The 21,935-nt window shown below is 43.3% G+C and overlaps 1 protein-coding gene across 2 annotated transcripts in view; it reads right to left on the reverse strand.

Annotated features, from left to right (window-relative positions):
• Positions 1-287: 287 nt before the first annotated feature.
• The window catches only part of kirrel1b (kirre like nephrin family adhesion molecule 1b), a 68,358-nt gene continuing 46,710 nt past the window's right edge, over positions 288-21,935 (reverse strand). Inside the window, exons 5-15 of one of the 2 annotated variants that reach the window (XM_062405017.1) lie at positions 19,084-19,234; positions 18,581-18,686; positions 18,011-18,159; positions 17,446-17,573; positions 16,319-16,445; positions 14,659-14,759; positions 10,438-10,654; positions 8,567-8,674; positions 7,001-7,128; positions 6,471-6,545; positions 288-5,857 (exon numbers count right to left, since the gene is read on the reverse strand). In XM_062405017.1, the coding sequence (XP_062261001.1) occupies positions 5,150-5,857; positions 6,471-6,545; positions 7,001-7,128; positions 8,567-8,674; positions 10,438-10,654; positions 14,659-14,759; positions 16,319-16,445; positions 17,446-17,573; positions 18,011-18,159; positions 18,581-18,686; positions 19,084-19,234 (1,998 nt within the window). In that variant the 3' untranslated portion in view covers positions 288-5,149. Of the gene's footprint in view, positions 5,858-6,470; positions 6,582-7,000; positions 7,129-8,566; positions 8,675-10,437; positions 10,655-14,658; positions 14,760-16,318; positions 16,446-17,445; positions 17,574-18,010; positions 18,160-18,580; positions 18,687-19,083; positions 19,235-21,935 lie in introns of both variants that reach the window. The other variant, XM_062405016.1, reaches the window with a different exon arrangement.

The raw sequence follows: 21,935 nt of genomic DNA on the forward strand, positions 1-21,935 counted from the left end.
AGAAGATGAGAGAAGATGAGAGAAGATGAGATGACATACTCTGACCTTCTGTGTGTGTGTTTGTGTGTGTCTGTTTGTGTGTGTGACGAGCACAGACACACACATACTCACCTCAGGCTGCTCGACATGAGAAACTGTTCAGGTACATTCATTCACAGTTTGACCTGAATCAGTGACAACGTGTGAGAAACACAAACTGAAAGTAAAGTCTCATCCTGATTCACCATCTATAAAAAATATATTACATATAATAAAGACAAATAAAACTGATACAAATACCACTGAGCTGTTTATGAAAGCCATGTCTTCTTTTATTTTCTGTAATACGGTGGAAAAATAATTACATACAATTTGAAGAAAAAAACAACAACAGAAAAACATGAAAATAAAACAAAAAATCAATAATATTGTTTGTTTTTCATTTGTTTCCATGAATAAACAAGTCGTCAAACTAAATATGATAATAATACACACGTGAACAATATATAGGGATATAAACAACAAAAAAAGGAACCGTAGCACGGAGAAAAGCCCAAAATTCTTGAACACATAAACTGTCCCGCTCCCACTGTCACGCACACGTCCACTACACACGCGTGTTCAGTGCAACACAACTCCTCCTCCAGCTGATCATTGTCTCGATACTGAGCGCAACGAGGATTAGATCCGGGACGTGTCTCTGCAGCTGGACGAGGGACGAGCGGACCACCTCAGCTCCTTCCTCCTGTCCTAAGGCCACAAGATGTCTCCTTCACTCGGATCAGCTGCCTTCCACCAGGGTTTGACCGATGCCTTAACCGCTGATAGTGATGTTTGGTACGTTTGGGGGGGGGTTCAGTGAAAGATGTTGAAATGCTTTAAAAGTGTTTAAAAGATGGATGGAGCCCGACTGAGTTATGGATTGGGAGATAACAATTTGCCAAATTCAGCCTTTCAGAGACATTATCGGATTCATGTTCGTCCGATATGAACGATATGAGATCAAACTCAATATGTTTGGTTGTATTCTTCAGTTTAACGTCATCATCCAGGACTTTTTAATCTGATTTGATTGTGAAGACCATTTTGACGATTGTCCTCTTCTAATGTCGGTGTATTTCAGAACACTTATCAGTCCCTGTGGTCCGGAGGAGCCTCCATCATACCAGCAGGCCACTGAGCGACTGGTTGATCTGGTTTGAATTTTGGAAACATCAGTCAAACCCCAGTTTCTACAGAACAGTGATCCCAACGTATCAATACTGGTATGAAAACACACTGGGGTTACATGCTGCCAACACATGTACAACGACACACATGCATGTTCACAGATGGATGCATACACAGCATGTGCATGGGAGGAAACACAAAGCTTGACACAGACACACACACACACACATCCACACACACACACTCAATAAACACATATGGCTGCTGCATTTTTTTGTTTGCTCAGTACATTTTCTTTTGCTTTGCTTTGTCTTTTGGCACCGAAAACTCCAAAAGGTAAGAGTTGACACCGAGCCACGCGAGTCACTGTTGGCCGGGGACGGCACGGCCCAGCACAGCATGCATCAGAGCAGTTAGCTCTGGGTCTGGCCTGGTTCTAGCCTGGGTTGGCCTAGTTGAGACAGGATTTGAGCTATTTGTTGTGGCCTGGTTGGGAGTTGAGTCATTTTGGCCACAGATGCACACGTTCACTCTTCCCCCCCCCCCCCCATCCGATGCTTCCAAGATAAAATAAAATACTCTGAATAAAAGTTTCTTCCCCCGGCGATGAAACACCACAAGGTAATATCGAGAAAATAAGTTTTCAAATACAGATAACCATAAGAAGAGAGGAGATCGTGAAGTAGTGAACACGGAGGATGGATGTTATGAGTTAGTGAAGCTACACAACATACACACACGTGTACACAAGCTGGATTGCTCTTAGAGGGAATTTGGAAGAAAGCAGCGAGAGAGGGTTTGCTGTGATTCCTTTCAGAGGATCAACCTCTAAATCTGGAAGCAGGTAGGTGGCGATTAACGTGACGCTGGAGAGAGCAGAGAGCAAAGAGTCATCACCCACCGCTCAGAGAGGTGCATGTGAGGAAGAGGAGGAGACAACACCTCTACATTCCATTCCTCACCTTCATCATCTTTTCATCGCAGAACCGAATCCAAACATCCCTTTAGCACTCGTGGCATCGGAGGTGTATTTAATAGATTCATATCTCCGCACCGTCAACAGACCATGATTGGTTAAAAGGTAACGACGAGGACCCCGTTGTGTGTCTGCCGGCTGTGGTGGCTCCTCGGTGTCAAACTCTTTCCACACAAGGTCATGACGACATTGTGAGTCGGATGCAGAAGAGGCGACGGCGCCGCTACAACTCTGTAAAACGGTTGTAAAGAGGTAATAGTATGCAGTACCAAGGCTGTGATAACCATATCAATTTAAAAGGGTGCTCCATCTGCCATTCTTCTCTCCATAACTGCGGTAGTGGTTTTATATCGTGACCTTGAAGCTACAAGGTTCGATCTGATATTCTAATCAGAGATGATTTCCTTTTTCAGAGTGTTTATTCAAAATAGGGGCAATAAATATGAGAAAATTACCATAATATACTGTATCTGGGAAGGTTTGATGCGGCGGCTTATGAGTATTAACACTCAATGATTAGTGATAGAGGTGCTGAGATTCCTGGCTTCACCCTTGTGGCCTCTGATCTTTTGCAAAGCGCCATCCATCATTTTTAAAGGCTGAATAACCTGGTGCAGATAGTAAGTGGGTGTGTCTCTGTGGAATTCCCTCCTTCACTTTGTCTGTGGAATAAAACAGATGTGCCCTCAGGAGAAGTTAGAGACGAATCGTTGAAGGAGTTTCCACGTGGTCACCAGCAGAAGTTTAAAAAAGAGTGAAAGATGTAGAATTTAATCTCAGTTACTTAGCAAGTCAAATATTATGCAAGTTAGAAGAAGTCGAATAATTTCCTGTTGAGGTGAAATACAGAATTTGTACATGAATCAGGCCAAAACGGATTTTCTAGTGCACTGTTGTGACAAGAAAATTAGTTTGCACTTGAAAAGAAAAATCTCTACAGCTCAAATGAAATGTCTGAAAACCAATGTGAGGAAGTTATAACACGCCGTTTTCAGCAATTCCTACTTAATATAACGTTTTGTATCAGCCACTCAATCCTCTTTCAGCTTATTATTCAAACTTTGCAGTTGTACTCGCTACGCAGATAATAATCCACATTGTTCGGCCTTTAAAAAGCCTTTTGTGAACTGCTCAGAGTTTTAATTCATTAATGGAAAAGCACACAAAGCAACGCGGCTTCTTTTGTCCTTCTTTTGCGTTTGGAGACAAAGCAGACGAACGTGACATTTGTGTTCATCATTTGATGTTAGAGCAAAAAAAAGATATATATTTAAACACAGATCATCACGAGCTGTGTGGTCAAAAGCCGCAGTCACACACACGGACACACACACAAACGACAAGGCTGACACAACGAAATGGGTAAAAAGCTCAGACGTACAAAGTTTCCGTTGCAGTGAGGGAACCAGCGTACTTACAGATAAATGTACAAAGTACCATCGGAGCTCCAGGACTTCTCTGTACCTTCAGTTTGATATGTTAAACTACACGTGAACCTTCTCATCAGTTAGAAAGTTTGCAGCCGGCTCAAAGTGAGCAGCAGCTTCTTCTCCATCCATCGCTCTGAATGTCGTCGACGTTTACAAAAAGGCAGTCCAGTCACAAGACCGGAAGTCGAAGGAAGAGCTTCACACCAAGCAGAGAAACCCCCCCGAAGAGATTTCACCACTTTGGAATGAATCTCTTCATTTTTTATTTCTAATTTAAATCTACAACATCCGCTTTAAAAATACCATCCATCTCTTTTTAAAGAAACTCAAAAGGTTTCCAGGAACGATCACGTTGCCACGTTACAAAGCGAGTGTCACCCAATAACTCGGAACCTTTGGTCCACAACTCCTTATAAAAATACTATAAAATGTAATGCCATTTCTTTCCACTCGCGTTTCTGGTATAAATATGGAAAAAAAATCTATTCTACTGTGCAAGTGAGAGAAACAAATACTTTTTTTTGACACTTGAGGACAGGGGAGGTATCTTTTCTGTACAAAATGCTTAAATGCTTAAAACAAAAAGAAACGCGCTCCCGCCACACTTCGCTTCACAAATACAGTTTACGGCTTCGACCTTGAGTGAAATGTGAAGTAGAGAAATGCATCATGATGATAAAAGTGAGAGATGAGGAGGAGAAGGAGTTTCCAGAGACGCTTGCTACCTCTCCTCTCCGATGTGGCGTCCGGAGCATCTCGTCACGTACACTTTACAAAAAGAGGAGACACACCTCGATCAAAGTCTGTGTGTGTTGGCACGCACGCATTGGCACTCCGGTCGCTCACTGCACCGCCTCAGGAAGATTTGTCCCGCTCAAATCAAGGTAGAGCTCGGTAGGTTATAGTGAGGAGAGAGGATCACAAAGTGCCAGATGTGGTTATAGTCCAAGCTGCCCTGTTGCTGCAATGTATAGAAACAAATGAGTCTTTAAAGACCTGTGTGTGTGTGTGTCTCTGTGTGTGTGTGTGTGTGTGTGTCTGTGTGTGTGTATGTTTTGCAAAAGTTAGAATATGCAAAACGTGTGGATTACAGGGAAGTTTGCTGCATCCCACTGTTTAAGGTTTTGTACAAGGAAATGACTTCTGAATGTGAAGTTGCACTTATTTACAGAGGCGGGGGGGGGGGGGGTGATGCAGGGAGAAGATCGAAGAGGAGAAACGAGGATCGCAGGAGGAGAAGTTTCTTTTGTTACGCTGCTCCTCTTTTTGTCTGGTCCTCAAAGTGCTCGCTCCTCTCTTCATCGCTCTTTGCTCATGATTGTGTCTGTTGCTCGTGTCGAAGCATGCAACAGAAGGGCTGCGCGATTGTGTGTGACTGTGGCTTTGCACGTGTTGTATTGCTGCTACCTATTGTGTATGCGATGCTGCTGTGAAATGATGTGTTGTTTTAGGTTTTTGAACATTAACTTGACTTCCATGCACCAGATCCTTGAATGTTTTGTTTTTGTTTCAAAGTTTCTTCATGTGGTATAAGTGCTGCTGATGCAAAAAGTCAGTCAAAAGTGTGTGTGTGTGTGTGTGTATGTGTGTGTTCTCACACATGAGTCTGCATCCGCTGTGTGTGTCTCTGGGAATAGTCAGATGGTGGAGACGAGTATGAGAAGCGGGTGGAGCTTCCGTAATTCCCCAGCCCTGTTTCAGGACTTTGTTGTCCCGGTCCAGGTCCTGGCCCTGGTCCTTGTCCTTGGCCGGGTCCTGGCCCATGTCCTGGTCCTGGTCCTAGTCCTGGTCCTGGTCCTAGTCCTGGTCCTGGCCCTGGTCCTGGCCCGCTCCCTTGTCCTGTTGCATACATCTCATAGGATGGCCCTTCCTCTATGGGCGGGGCAAAGCCCATGCGGTAGCTGGGATACTGGGAGGGGTATCCGTAGTTGTCATAGGCCATCTGGGTTGTGCTCTCCATCATGCCGCAGTCTCCCGGGTAATCTCCGGGCGATTGAAGAGTCGGGTTGGGGGGGGCTTGCTGGCTCGGCTGCGGCCTGGAGAAAGTGTTGAACTGGGCGTAGCTGGCGTGGGACATCCTGGAAGGCGGGCGGGGGTCATAGCAGCCTGTCCTTGAGCCTGGCACTCCGCTGGGGGGAACTGCACCGCCGGGGGTGGCCGAGGGTCCGCCGGGCGAGGCCCCGGCTGGCCCACTGTTTGGGTTCGGGGGTCGGAACTCTCCCTGGTAGTGGATGGCCCGGGACTGGGGGCGCGCCTCATCGTGGGTGGTGGCTCGGACGTTGTAGTAGCCGTTGGTTGGATCCTGTGATAACAGAGAAGAGAGAGAGTTACCGAGACACATCTGGTTAGCTTGGATTCATGTGTCCTTGATCGCTAACATCTGTAATGGTTTCCATCGTAAAGAAACACTGTTAGTTTGTTTCCCACATGATCTATCAATGCTCGGTGATGACGGTGCAGTCGGTGGTTCATGCTATGTCTAGAAATGTAATGATATGTAAATGATGCAGTGCGGCGCACACGTATGATTTCAGGTTATCAGAATGTGGGAGATTTCCAGTGAGTTGATTGGTTTTATGACACCTTGACATCAAGAGTTTGTTTCCTTCTTTTAGTTTGTTTGAGTAAAAAAAGCTTTTGAGACTTTAGACGATTTGACAACATCTGAAAGTGAAAAAATATCTAAACAAATGAGGGATCGATCAAGTGCTGACCTACAAAAAATATATTTTTTATGAATTCAAAGCTTTTACCTCCAGTGCAAACACCGAACCTGAGGAAAAACTGCAACTGGTAATAAGGACAAATGATGGATATGACCACAAAGCTCATGACATGTGATAAACCTGTGCGCCATGCAGGAAGTAACCTCAAATTAAACATCCTATGTCAAAATGCTAAACCCTGCGCCTCACCTTGAGCTCGTACTCCTCCCGGGTGTCGCTCTCGCTCCGCACTTCCTGCTTCAGGTCCATGTCGTCTTTGAACGGCTGAGTGGAGGGAGAGAGGGAAACAGAGGGCAGAAACTAAACCGTCAAACAACGAAACACACACACGGAAAAAAGAGGGAGGGTGAGAAAGGAAAGAGGAAGGAAGAGAGGGAGGGGAGAGGAAAAGAGAGTATCAGGTTTTTCATCCCAAGAGATTGGAAGAAGAGAAACGCTCAGAGGGCAGAAACAAAAGAAAAGGTTTTGGGCAGTGCTATAAAAAAAGATGTACTTTGTTTTTGTGTGTCTTTATGTATATTTCTGATGTGTGTGGATCTGCTGTTTGTGCGTTTGCTTCGTGCATGAGTGTGTGCATGTGCGCGTGAGCTGCCACTCCTGCCATGTTGACCTTTGTGTCAGTGAGGCTGCACATTTAAGGCCATTGACCCGTACGTCTCCTCTCAATGGCCCCCGGTGACTCAGATGGAGGGGGTGGGGGGGGGGGGGGGTCTACTCACGGAGTACATGGCCTTGACCATCCGGGTTGCTGTGGAGACGTTGGCCGCCTCCTCCTCCAGGCTGTGGGTCTCTTTGTTGACTGTCTCCACCTTGATGTCTGGTTTACCCAGGGTGACACCCCGGCGACCTGGAACACACAAAAAAAATACACAACCTCCAGTCAAATTCTGAGTCAACGTGGAAATAAATGATTGATGTATTCAGCAGTCTGGTTAAAACGGGAAAAGAGGAAAACCAGAAAATACACAGTAACAACCACTCGTTGTGTTTAATGCTGTTTTTCATCTGACTTGTCGGAGCCATTATTTGCCTTGTTTATCTTAATTTATCTCTGTTGTTAATGGAGCATTAAAACCATTTGGTGTGCTGCAGCCACAGAAAGCAGAGGGAGGTGGTGGGTTGAATTTTAAAGGATGGAGAACGGCTCATTCCGTCTCCCTGAGGTTTGAAGATGAGGAGGAAGACGAAGATTTGCACAGAGATCTTTGGTAAATGAAAAGACTATGAATTTTTTCACGTTATTTTGCCCAAAATTTAGAGTAACATTTATGGGATTTTCAAAATTTCTGACTTAACTGACACGTAGTGTAAGTTTGACTGTTTAATATTCTTGAAAACTGATGAAAGACCAAAAAAATAAAGAACTGCATAAGGCTCAATTTTCATTTTAACCCTGATTCGTCATCTGGAAGCTTACGGACACGGATGAAATAGACAAAACGAAGCTGAAACACTGGAAATCCATGTCAAAGAAAGACCTAAAAGGCGCATTTCAGGTTCTTTTCCACGATAAACATCACATTGTTGAGTTTAATTCACACATCCTTCACACAGAGCAGTCGACGCTTGTCAACATGAGCGACTCTCCTCCACAGAAACCTCAAAAGCAAAGATTTCAATCTGCGAAGTCTTGAGCTGCATCATAGCCGTCAAACGAGAGACTGCTTATCTGGAGCCGCCGCAATGTTTGTTTGAGTTTCAATTCCCAAACAATATCTTTTCTGCAGCGGTGTTATCAGCTCTAAACCAGAAAATATACTCTTATCCCCAGAAAATCCCTCTGGGGAATGTGCCCGTCACCTTCTTGTCTTTCAAACTCTTTATTTGCGACGGAGCGGCTGAAAAATGAAACAACTTGAAGACACCACTTGTTCTGAGGCGCTCGGGCTTGTGTGCGAGTGTGGTTTGAGATGATAAACACTAATTGGTTTGCCGCAGGCTGTGGAAATAACATATAGGAATTCATAATTTAAACACTCCACCTTTAAATGCTCCTGTTTTCTGCTCCGTTGTTGTGTATATGAAAAACAATTTATTTAAGAAAATAATTGCACAATTCTGTTACAGTGATATAAAAACATATTGTAGGCGTTTAAAGACTTTATTATATGAATATTCATTAATCTCATTTGAATAAAATGCTATACGGCTGACATATGTTCCTTTCTCCAAGGAAAGGCAGAATGACAGAGAGTGGATGAAAGAGAAGAGTGACAGATACACAGTGAGAGTGTGTGAGTGTGTACATACACACACACACACACACACACTTATCGTGCACTCACTGCCTTTGCGTTGGCGGTAGAGGAAGAAGCCGAGTGCCAGTAGAAACATAAGCAGCAGAATGGAGGAGCCCACGGTACTGACGGCGATAATTCCCACTGGAACAATATCTGAAACAAACACAGGCAGAAAGAAGGTTTCAGGTTGAGGGACAGCTGCCGGCGCATTGTTACACAAACCTGCTCGGGTGTCGTTCAGGCATAAATCCTGTTGTGCCCGAGCTTAATATTGAATCTGTGAGGCCTGGTTGTGTTGATAAATCACGTCTGCACGTCTGATAAGAGCTAAAAACACAGTTGGAATACATGAGGACAAATCCAAGCTCTCTCTCTCGCTCTCTCTCTCTCTTAAAGGTATTTCGGTGGATCCTCTGAGGCCGGCGAAATCTGACAGCTGAAAGAATAAGAGTCAGTTACAACTGACAGAGCATGAACAAAATCATTTTCTCTGCGTTATGTGACAAAACCAAGCCCTGGAAATAAGATGCAGAACCGCCCTGAATGGACTTACAACGCTGCCTGTTGTTTGTCCCCCAGAGGACACCTAAAAGTCTTGCTCAGGGGCACTTCAGTTTGAACGGGAGAGCGCAGCATCTCCTCCAGTGACATTGTGGAGTTGTCAGTGCAGACAAACAGTCTTTTTGTTACATTCTGTGTTTGGTAATAAAACGGCCTTTAAGTGCCTCAGCAAACATTTCGAATTTTGAGAAGGTTCATGGTTCAAATCCCATGAATGAGTTTAAAAGTCCAAGTTGATGACGTTTTTTGCGACATTAGTAGAGTTCTTGGCCCATGACTGCTGCATTTTGCAAAACCCAGTGCCGGATGAAGGATCTTTCTACATCAGGGGCCATCAGGGGGCCACAATTCACACAGAGGGGCCAATTATATGTACGGTACACAATTCTCGATTCAGTTTACTGTGAGTTCTATGGCCACACATCATTGAACATATTTTTTTTAATGGTAACAAGCACATTGTGTACTTCAAAAAACTTAGAAACTACAATATTAACAAATATTTATATGTATTGATGGTATCAGTGCCGGCCTGGCTCCACCCCTTGATTGTTCTCTGGCTCCGCCCCTGTGTGATCTTGTGTCCTTGAACAGCACAGAATACATATAAAATAGGGTAGTTCTATAAAATCATTGCTCTGTAGTGCCACTAGTGGTCAGACTCCACCTGGTAGGGGTTTAACAAAATAAAATTGTATGTATTTCCTAAAACCTTTTCTATAACAGTTATATAACCTGAGCTCTCTATACGGTCGCTCTTCTTAAGTCACCTCTGTGCTTCTTGTGTTTTGTAAGTGAATGTTTTCACTGAGATGAAGGAGATTTAGCTTTGCTGCCAAAATTTCTTCTGTGAAACAGCAACACATTTTTCCCCTCTGGCCCAAAAGGCTGAGGTCTCATGGACGACCATTACAGCAGTGATGTCTGTAACGAGGCGGAAAGATCAACACATATTGTGAGTCTTTGCATTATGAATTATTAATCAGCAGGTTTATGATTGTCATTTGTCTCTGAGCACAGAGAAGCTTTTCTTGCAGGAAAGCAAACATAATGCAAAACAATATGAGGTCTCACAAATCATGAGGCTGCTCAACAACACCAGAGTAACTTTGATTTACTAAAGCCCTAAAGTTTGATAAAGAAAACCTGCAGCTAATGTAAAAATCATTTAGATTATTTGCCGTCTAACTAATTATAATTTTAAAAGGAGGAACAACTCATAACATATTTGCGATATCTTAACAGTAGGTACATTATGCTTTATGTTCTGAAAGTAGAAAATCAGCTGTATTCACGTTATTTAATTAATATAATCAAAACCCACAAACTCATGTATTTCCCCAGTGTTTTCTTACCCTTCTCCTCCAGGGTGATGATCATGGTGCCGGGTCCGAACGCGTTCCAGGCGGTGCAGTTATACGGCGAGTGGAAGTCCGACTCCATGACGTTGTTGATGGTGAGGGTGGAGAGGACAGCGCCGCCCTGAGACGGAGGTTTGCTCTGCTCCACCGTGTACCTCTCCATCAGGGTGCCCTTCTCCTTCTCCCACACGTTCTCCTTCCACGCCCAGACCTGGAACACACATCTTCAATCAGCTTCTAATCATCGACCAGCAGATACAAGTGAGGACGGGACTGTAAACACGCCCGTGTCAGGCTGAGCTACTGCTTATTGTTCCTTTAATTACATTTTAAAACGCAGGAGCCGATAGTTATGGGCCACTGGGGCACATTTCCTACTCGGCTCTCACTTTCATGTTTGATCTTAAAAACCTGTTTCCAAAATAAAGCATCTGTAAACCTCCTCCCGATAAACGCAGCAGGACGTCCTTCAAGCTGATAGCAGCTCGGCATTAGTGTGATGGAGATGCGATCTCTGATATGTGTAATTTGTTTGATTCTTATCTAAACTCTGCTTTTAATGCTGCAACCGTCCAATCTCCCCTCAGGGCTCAATAATGCTAATTTCACTTTATCTCGTCTTAAAGAGTGTAAACCACAACAGACCTGGATACAGACTCAATCACACAGACACAAGTTCGGCCAGTGTTAAGAGAAGGTAACGAGACGGAAGTGAGTCTCAGCAGGAAATAGATTCTCTATTTGTTTTTGTCCTTGTGCTGTTGAGGCATAATTAAACATTTCAGTGAAGTTTATTAATGGAACTTATTTGACACAGGTCTAGTCTCAATGTACTTCAGGAATAAAATCTAAAGTAGACAAAGAACATGATTAAAATAATAAGAGATGAGACGGCTTTCATTTATAATGGTCAGAAAGGTTTAAATATTAAAAAAGGAATAATAATAGTAGCTTTATTCAAATCTAACTAAAATTGGAATGTGTTTATTCTAATTTTTAAATAACTATTATTACTTTTGTGAAAAAAACCTTAACATAAAGATCCAGTCAGTCGGGAGTCAGTGAGCATCTTAATATTACATTTATAAAACAATAAGAAGTATAGTAAATTCAGCTCTTAGGAGTCAGAGAGAGGAAGCCAACAGGACTTTTTAGTTAATACTCTTTAGTTTATTTCACATCAGCTTTGTCAGTCAAGCTAAATGTGCACTACACTTAAATAATCTTCATAAACCAGGAAGCGTCTGACTGTGGCTTCACTTCAGAGATGATTGAAGGCAGACGTCAGTTATGATTGTTTCTGGAAGGTCCACGTTCAACATATAACTTTGTGTCATCAGCATAGAAGTGATAGAAATGCTTCTGTCCCTGAAATGTAAAAAATTATTAACCACGGAGGTTATCAAATATGGAACACGAGGATATCAAATATACATGGACCCTTATGTTGGGCTGATGTACCTTTTAACCTGCTTTTTAAAACAAACGGAAAATGAGAAATGTGATCGAGCCTCAGGGAGAAGAATTAAAAGTGAAAACCCTGAAAATCTTCTGCTTTTTATTTTCAAGTCAAATAATTGACGCTGTTGTGGAATGCATGTTTTTCCGTCCTCACATTCTGCGTCTCACAATCCTCCCATTTCTCTTTCTTTATCACAATTCCTCACAATCATTTTGTTGCTCTACCACTGTGCGGCTTTCGCTGCTTTCTCAATCTGCCGTTGCCTCTTTGAAACACACACAAACGCACACACACACATGCACGCGCACACACACACGCACAGAATCATACTCCATATTTTATAAGTCCTTGTGTCTCTGCATTAAGCCGAGACTATAATGTCGTATCACATTATACGCTCGGAGCTCCGTGCCAGTGCAGCAGAGGGCTGAAGCTTCCTAAAAGCTCTGATTTCTGTCATGTTGCTGCTGCAAAATTGGATAATTGACGCTGAAAGGAACAGAATTTTACTCTCCCTCCATCTCCTTGCCGCTCTCATTTCAATCTATTCTCACCCCCACACGCTCTCGCTCTCTCGCTCCAGCCTTCAAACTCAAATGTCATTACTGAATTTATTTCCATTTTTCTGCCTCTTTATGTGATTCGTGAGCATTCTGGTATTTTGGTTCCTTTTTAAAGGTTTAAACTCAAACTGATTATATTGTAATGTATACCCGGCACCGACACTCCACATTAAACTCTAGTTTTATCAAGTGATGCACTCAGCGACTTCAGCAAAATGCAGGGATGGAAAAAAAACAAAACAGCCCAGTTCTGCAGTTGTGGCACGTTCGGGGGGGATATTCCATTACAGTTTGCCGGGAAGGCAATCTGCGTGAAAGCTTTCTTTTAAAGAAAAGATGGTTAAACCACTTTGAAAGAGATCACTGAATTGGAAAGGTTTGAGCTGCTGGGTTCAATTTACACTAAAATCAAAATGATCTGGAGGCTCCACTGACTCTCTCCCAGTGACCGTAACTCTTAATATCAGTGGTTTTAAAGAATGTTTTGTGTAGAGTTGAATGTGATTATATTGTCTTTCAATTTATTCTAACGCCATATTTAGATATTCTGTAGAAAATGTGAGGACGCTGCTGAAAATTATTCCTAAATGCATCTTGCAGCAATCGTTCACTTTGGATTTCCAAACTCCTGCTAAAAACAGCTCAATTAAAAAGACAAAGAAATTTGTGCTATCATCAGTATAGTAATCATCACAATAACCTTAAACTATGCACAAATAGCATCTGTGCATGAACTCGCCAGAAGCTTGAACACAACACAAGTCTGTGACTGCAGGAAAACAAACGACTGTAGCTACTTAACAGAAAACCGTTAAAGGCTCAGTCACATTAACGAGCTATACCAGTTATTTACCAGAGACCTTTTCCACCCGGTCTCAGTGTCCTGTGTGAACTCACATGTGCAGCCGGGGCTTCCACACGGGGCCCCGGTGTTTTCTTGTGGTGAAATCCTGTTGCAACAATTACATCCCAAGGCTGTTCCATCGTTCAAAGCGATGAGATGAAGGCGTATGAGGCATCTCACAACCGTCTAAATGAACTGTGACATGGCTTATGGGCTTAGAGGAGCCGAGAAAGAATAAAAGACATGTCAACTAAATAAAAAATGAATGATGGGAGATATCGGAGAGTTGGGACGGAGAGCACTGATGTAATTTTTCACTGTTTCATTCCTTTTCTCCCTCTTCATATTTAAAAAGTGTTCACACTCGACTATCCAAACACCTTCTCTCCATTTCCCCCTGAATTATGTGCAGGGAACTGTTTGTGTCTCCTGTTTCATTTCAGCAGCAGCTGTTTTTGATGAGTCACACTTTTTCCAGCGCGGACAGGGAACACGTCGTTCCCACGAAGCAGTTGGAGAACAATGCCTCTTGCACCGATTGTCTGGAATATTACACAGGCGGAGAAAAGTGTCTGGTATTAACCGCCTGGCAGTCGACTGCCAGCGTGAGCCTGTCAACCTGCAGGAGACACGGTGAGACTCCGGCCTTCTGTTCAGAAGTTACGGAGAATTGAATAAAGAGTTTTTTGTAGAATATTACGATGTCGCAGGTGAGTTCCCCTGTGACCTCTGGTTCATAATTATGCATTTAATTATATATTAATCTTAAAAATGACCTTTAACCTTTGAGTTCAAGTTAACGTTTGTCCTGACAGCATTCAAAATGCTAAAAGTATATTGTGTAAGATCACAGTGACATTGACCTTTGACCTTGGAATAACTTCAACTGGATCTTTCTCGCAACAATAAGATAAATATGACATTTGACGTCACAGTGAATTAGACTTTTTATCTTACAATATAATAAATTAATCCTTTTTACTAATACTCCGCTACTACTACTACTACTAATAATAATAATAATAACAATGATTATAATAATATTTCATTATAAATAAACATGTGAACAATTCAAAAACAAGGTTAAAATCAGGTTAAGAGTAAAGATGAGATAAGTCAAGATCTGATACGTGAAGGATAGATCAGATGATTTGTGTAATGAACTGGTATAAAGTCGTGTCTTGAGTTATGACTTGAACAGTCCCAGTGAACAGATGGACAAACGGACGGACAGGTGAATAGAAAGACAAACAACCCAAGGACACGATGCGTCTGTCCTCACTCTGATCAGGATTCAGGACCGAGCGCCTCTCAGAACAAATCACAGCCTCTGAGTTTGGACTTACGATCTTATCGGGCGGCGGGGTGCTGGCGATGTAGCACTTGATCTCTCCTCTCTCGCCTCTGACAGAGTACTGCACCGGATCACTGGAGATGATGGGGGGACCTGAGCGAGCGAGACAGGACACGAGGGGGCCGAGAGAGGTTCGGCACACAGAGAGAGAGGGAGGAAAGAAAGACACAGAGATATTTCATTTAGAAAGGTTCACTTCTTATGTGCTGCAGGGGCCTAAGATGGAGGGAGCTTCATCTGCCGCACACGTCCACGTGATGGAGGGTCAGTTAACCGGCTGGGTGCTACACGGTTATTCACGCTGAGCAGTGAAGAGTCTAAATGACAGTGTGAGTTGAGTTCCTCCGGTTTCTTCTCCGTGGACGTAGAGTCAGTTTAACTGAGCACGTTCCATTTGAAGATTGACTCTCACGGCAGGCAGGTTGGATTTATCGACGTGTTTGGAGACACACGTCAGACGAGAAGTTATGATTTATATTCACCACTTAAAACTATGCAGCTGCACAAAGGGGGGGGGGGGGGGGGGGGGGGGGGGGCTTCGAAAAAAAAACCACGATGAGGCCAAGAGCTGTGATTGGTCAGTTTTCATTTCAGGACCCTATAAACAGACGGCATTTATTTATTTATAGAACTTTTCTTCCACACATTCACAGTCACCATGGTGGAACAGCTGTTTGGGGGGTTCAGTAAATTGCCCGACAACTCTTCGGTATGTCGATTGGAGGAATCGGGCATCAAACCACCGACCCTCAGGTTAATGGACGACCCGCTCCACCTCCTGAACCACAGCCACACGATGACTATTGAACCTCTTATTATCTCATGACAGGTATATGTGGATTTCTTTAAATGCCAGGGGGGGAGTTTCCCGCCTTGTTTTATTTTCCAATGATGCACCATGTGAAAACTGCATTCTCACCTGGCTGGATTGCCGAATCAGCACTTTCACTCAGGTGTCATGTTTCTGCCGATCTGACCCACAGCTGAGTGAAACCTGTATCTATTGCTTTTGACCTGGGAGTGAATGACAACTGTCACCGTTCCCATTGCAGAGAGACGCCAGATGCTCTGGTTAGTGTGGTTTGGCACCAGTAGCAAAGGGGCTTTAGTTTCTAATTGGAAATGAAAAGTTCGGCTCCTGTGTTGAAGTCTGTGTTGTGAGGACTCATCCTTCTCCTCATCTCCCGTCATAATCACTCTGCTGACAATAAACCTGAGATAACAAGCGGCTGGCAGAGACGAAGCACGGGCTCGTGTTTTTAACTGCAGCCTGATGATTAATATTGCCACTTGCGTTGCTGCTGCTCATTGTGTTATGGTAAAAAATATGATGTTGAGCCATAAATCAAAAACCTTTGCATCCGTGGCACGACAAAGGAGGAATCGATCATATTTGATGCGTCTCAGGATCCAGTAACTTCCCTTTGATTGAGGATAAACGGCTCCATAAAGTCGATGCAACGCGGTTTGCAGTCGCTCGTGAGAACCAATAAAAATAATCATGTTTCTGAACGAGTGGTCGTACTGTGGCAGTCACAAGTGGGGCCCAGAAACAAAGCTGGTCCTAATATCCTGCTCCATATTCTGAGAGGTGTTTGCTGCTCACAGATCAGCTCTATGTGTGTTTGCAGAGTGAGTGACTGGTGACTGACCGTTGACGGTGAGCGTCACCTCCGTCTCTCCCACTCCGATCCGGGGCACAATGGCCTTGCAGACGTATTGACCTGCGTCCGCCTGGCTCACGGACTTCAGGTGCAGCTGGTTGTTGTTGCTCAGCACCTGGACACAGGAAGACGTGGACACTTAAAGAGCAGGGTGGTGGAGGTGTGGAGGTGGAGAGCAGAGACAGACAGGAGGAGAGGCTAATAAGAGAGAGAGAGGGAGAGGGAGGGAGATCCATATTTAATTCATAAAACATGTTGATTTACTCAGCGAGGCTCCATTAGTTTTTTTCCTTTTTTTCCTGGAGCTTTTCTTAACTTGTTAGACATGAATTAAAGATTTAAGATATGAAGACGGAGTCTCCAACTAACCGTCTGCTTCACAGCTGAGCAAACATTTATGAGGCCCGGCTCTGAGACATTAATATGAGCTGGGATTGTGGGTTTTCTGGAGGATTTGACGAAATACCTTTTGTTGCGTTTGTAAAGAAATCTATGACTTGTTTTGTGTGTGAAGCTGAACAGGTAGAAAATCACTGAGCCAGGTTCAATTTACATGATAGAAATGAGGGCTGGGCACTGAAAGATAATATCTTCATATCATAATAAATGTCACATTATTAATTCCTACACTTAAAGACAATTTTTTGAGAAGGTTGTGAGTTTAACATTTTCTTTAGAGGCAGACATTGAAAAATCCTTTTCATAAATATGAGGTGTGTTATCCCTCCTCACTGTGTTTACACAACACAAAAGCAATATGTTGATTAACGTCTGACTTTTGTTTCATTGCAATTGATGAAAATAACATTGACATTGTTTTATTGGCGAGCTGTGATAGGAATATGGATTTTTCAGATAACTTTTCCAATTATTTTAATGGATTTCGAGGAGACGACAGGTTGAATAAGTGAATAGCAATGAGGGAACAATGAGGGAGAGAAGTCTGGACATGATGGATGCCTCCTCTGTGATTCATAAAGTAATGTTTCTCTAACAATACCATGTGAAAACCACTTTGTCTAACATCCAGTATACATTTAAACATTTGATGTTGAAAGTCTATCAGTGTGGGTCGATAAGGTTAAAGGTCAAAGGGTTGTTCTTTCTGATCTTACCATGCTGGAGCTCTTCTTGGTCCAGGTGAGGGTGAGAGGAGGGTTTCCAGACCACTTACAGTTCAGGGTCACGTCAGAGTCCACGTCCACTGTCACCGGCCGCGGCTCCACCACCAGAATTGGGCCAACTGACAAACGAAAACCCTTAGTTAGACTTAATGATCACCTCTGGGCTACAGATCTGAGGTTGAACAGGAAAAAAGAGTTTCATTGCATAATCAAAATATTCAAAATTTCCCCCCAAATTTCCTTCAAAACATGACATTCGTCTCTAATTCTATTTAAACCAAACAAACACCAATCTAAAACTGGATCTCAATATTTTTTAAATTAAATATTATATCTTGCAGATGAATTACATGCACTGTTAATATATGTTCACTCACTATACTTATTTACTTTAATAAATTATTAACTTTAACACGTGTCATTTGTTTTGCTGATTATAAATCAATAAATTTGAACTGTGCATGTATTCTGCACAACACATGTAATACTGCGTCATAAGGCGAGTGTGAACGGTGGATCTTCAGATAGATCTCGGGTCAGTTGTCTCTGGACTCACAGTGCACGTCCACCAGGATGCTGACGTTGGTGCTCCCCACGGCGTTGAACACCTGACAGGACACGGGCTCGGTGAAGAAGGAGTGATCTGCTGTGGTGACGAACACGCTCTCCCGGGCCCCGTCCAGCAGCACGCCCCCTTTAGCCCACCTGACGCAGAACACACACGGGATAGGTCATCCATGGTGACATCACAGATCGACAGCAGGAAAAACCAAAAGCAAAGATGGTTTCCATTACTAGACATGAAATGTTCCTTGATGCCAAAACCTTCAATAAATGCAAGTTAAAGAAATAATTGTATCCATTTCCCCTTCATACTGTTTCCTCCCAGAACTCAAAATCATATATTGCTCCATATTATAGACCACATTTCACATCTGCCATTAGATGGTGTTTTAATGCACATCAATATACTCAGTGGCTACGTGCCTGGCAGTGCTCCCACACTGGGACCCTGAGCTGGAGCTTCAGACCTCACAACCACCGTGATACAGCATTTAACAGCCTCACTGCTCCAACACCCACACGTCAGAGAACCTGGGTCAGGGTCGGGGTCACGTGTTCGTACCTGAAGCCCATGATGGGAGGGTTGGCGGTGGCCTGGCAGGTGAAGGTGACTCTCTCCCCCTCCAGGACGGAGCGAGGCTCGATGGACAGCGTCACCGTGGGTGGATCTGCACAGAAGAAGACGCTGAATCAAGAGACAACTCCAAATAAAAGGGATTTACGGCCACTGACAAGCAGCGTGAGGTTTGATTTGCCACATTAATAAGTCACGCAAACTGTAAATATCACAGTCAAATCTGGTTCCAAGCTCTTCTCCGCAAACTTGGTAGAAAAACACACGAATCATCTTCATCCTTGTTTCTCCAGGGACGAGAATTTAATTATTTAAACATTGGCCTCAAAACAAATTTGAGCTCAAGTCAGATTTGGAACAACTGAAGTAGAGAGGCGGAAAAAAAAAAAGGCTGTAAATTAATGTTTATTATTCAACAAGTGCTCGGGCAGTTAAATAAATATTAAATAACCTGCTCCTTTACATCCTCAGAGAGAAAGAGTGAAACATACGGTGGACGTTTAGGGCGACGGTGGCTCGTTTGCCCATGGGCACTGCCGGGTTGCTGGCCACGCAGGTGAAGTTGCTGCCGCTGTCAGTGTCGGATGGCATGAGGGGCAGGTAGCTCCTGGTGGTCACCCTCTTCCTGTCCGGCAGCACCTCCTGCTCCGCAAAGAACAGAGAGGAGAGGATTCAAGGAGGGTAAAAAAGATCAAAGAAGAAGAGGAGGAGCACCACGGAGAGGAAGGATATAAAAAGGAAGCAACAGGAAATATCATGGGAGAAGACGCGGATGAGAAAAGAAGAAGAGACATAGGAGAGTTATTTTTAGAGTCAGGAAAAATGTTTAATAGCAGAAAATGGAACTGGAAATTACAATGTGGAGGTAGACGTGGAATAAACAACACGGGATGAAGAGAATATAGGTTTGGAAGGGAAGGAGATTCAAAAGTAAAAAGATGCAGGAGACAAGAAATTCATGTTCTTGTTCTGTCCTGAAAATAAAACTGTGCAAATTGCTTTTTTCTAATTAATGCAGGCAGATCAGTTTTATAGAGATGTTGGGTTTGTTTTTCAAATCAGAGCCGAATGCTCACGGAAGAAAAAAAAAGCACTGAATACATTCACACTGCAACACTGAAATGTTCCATTAGCTAATCAGCTGTATGTTACGCCGCTTGTCTCATTATTATATTGTTGTAAATCTGATGAACTTGATTTGTTAGGACACAAAAAGCTTTTTCGGCCTCTGGGATTAACATTGTTCAGCAATTTGAGAAATTACATCGAATAAATGCTTTTCTAATGTGGAAAATAATCTACGGGTGAAAACAATTAGAGGGAAATAATCCTCAATTGCTGCCATCGAAGATAAATCAATCAATTAAAATGAATTCTGCACAAGAAGAACATTAAGTCCCGACCACAACGCGTCTCCTGGATGGTCGAGGTTTGGCTGTGGTGGAGAATGCGTGGTCAGTAACGTTGTAACATAAGTGCAGCATGTAATATGTATGAGCATGTGTGTGTGTGTGTGTGTGTGTGTGTGTGTGTGTGTGTGTGTGTGTGTGTGAGTGGCGGGGGGGCATTGCATGGAACCGGCTGCAATTGATGTAAAAAAACATCTGTGTTTGAGAGTGTGAGTCACTGTTTGCTGCTGCGTATGTAGGCAAAGACGCACATATGTGTGAGGATGTGCGTGTGTGTGTGTCTGTGAGTGTGTGTAGGAGAGTGTATATACGTGAGCGTGACGAGTGTGAATGTGGGAGGTAAGAGTGCAAAATATATCAAAGTGATATGTTTCACCTGCAGCTCTCTCCTCTGTGTATATATATATATGTGTGTGTCTGTGTGTGTGTCTGCAGGTTAATTATGTCTTGATCTTTGTGTTTCAAGTTGTGTCACGATCTATAAATGTGGAAACTAGCTGATGTCTAATTTTGTATCCATGGCTGCTTCTACTTTCTTCAGGTTCAAGCTATTTGATATAAAGCTCATTGGAAAGTGTGTGATGATACACAGACACACACACACACACACATGCACACACACACACAAACACACACACACACGTGTAGACGCAGGGCTATTGAAAAACAGCATGAATGAAGATGTCAGGCCTCCTCAGTGGTTCAGCTGAATCAGGTCACGACTGATCTGACAAGAATCTGATTGAGATCAACACGTCTGCAGATGATTCGGACTCGTTCCTTTTTGACACGTTTCCTTTTTGTCAGCGAATAAACCACGAGATGCATCTGAGTGGAATCACTGCTAAGACCTAATGAAAACTCAAGTATCTCTGGAGGTATTTCAAGTTCAAATCCAAACAAATCCTGTCTTTTATCCAATTTAAAATACCTCTTCAATGTAGAAAAAGCCAAAGTTCTCAACTTAGCTGCTGCTAAATGAACGATATCACAAAGGAGATCTGTTACAGGAATGTGATGAATTATGTGGAGCTCGCTGAGTTTTTCCTTTCACTCAATAACACAAAACACTTCATTCTCGTGACTGAGAAGTGTTTTTTCCTTCAACTCACATTTACAGGTTCTAGTTTGATAAAGTGCAACGTGTCATTCTGTTGCTTTTCCAGTTTCTGTGTTCCTGTCCTCGGTGCTGCTCACTGATTGAACCAGTGAAAAGCTGTGAGCTGGAGCTGTGAGTGTCTACGGTCCGGAGCTGGGTCCTTCAGAGGCTGTGGAGCAACGAAGTCGGCTCCTGCAAACGCCTCCAAGAGGTGGATCCTTCTTGGGCCAACATGTCCCAGGATTCATTGGGTTTTGGTGGAGAAACATTTTGTCAAGAGGTAATAGAAGCAGCAAGAGAAGAGAGAGGTGCAACTTTCCTCTGTAGACCAGACTGTCTCATTTAGGTTCAGCCAACGTGGTCTACATGGTCCATCAAGACTTCCTCCTTCGTGGAAAAGTGTTTTTTCTGTATGTGAGAAAAAGTGAGGAAGATGCTGGAGTTGTTGTTGGTGAGGAAGAGGAGAACTGTAGCAGAGCAGTTTTATTCTCCCCTCGTCCAAATGGAAGTGTAGGGAAGGCGTCTCTGGATCTGTGACTGTTTGAATCTTGTTTGTTTCCTCATTTTACCTCTTTCCTCCTCTTTTGGCAAATAAATGACACAATGCCTTGCAGGGTGTTGTCTTCCTCCTCACGTTGTGGCTCGGAGCCGGTCTCAAACCAGCAGGTTAAAGAGATGTTTGTGATCTTTCTTGCCACCATTGAAAATAAACACTGGATTAATTGGGTCCCTTATGCTTAACGTCTCGTTTTAAGGCACAATAAGCTTTTTCCCCACAGGTTTACTTTTAAATGAGAAGCAAGAAAGTCACAGACTGTGTGTGTGTGTGTGTGTG

The sequence above is a fragment of the Platichthys flesus genome, chromosome 14 (assembly GCF_949316205.1).
Source record: "Platichthys flesus chromosome 14, fPlaFle2.1, whole genome shotgun sequence".
NCBI lineage: Eukaryota > Metazoa > Chordata > Actinopteri > Pleuronectiformes > Pleuronectidae > Platichthys > Platichthys flesus.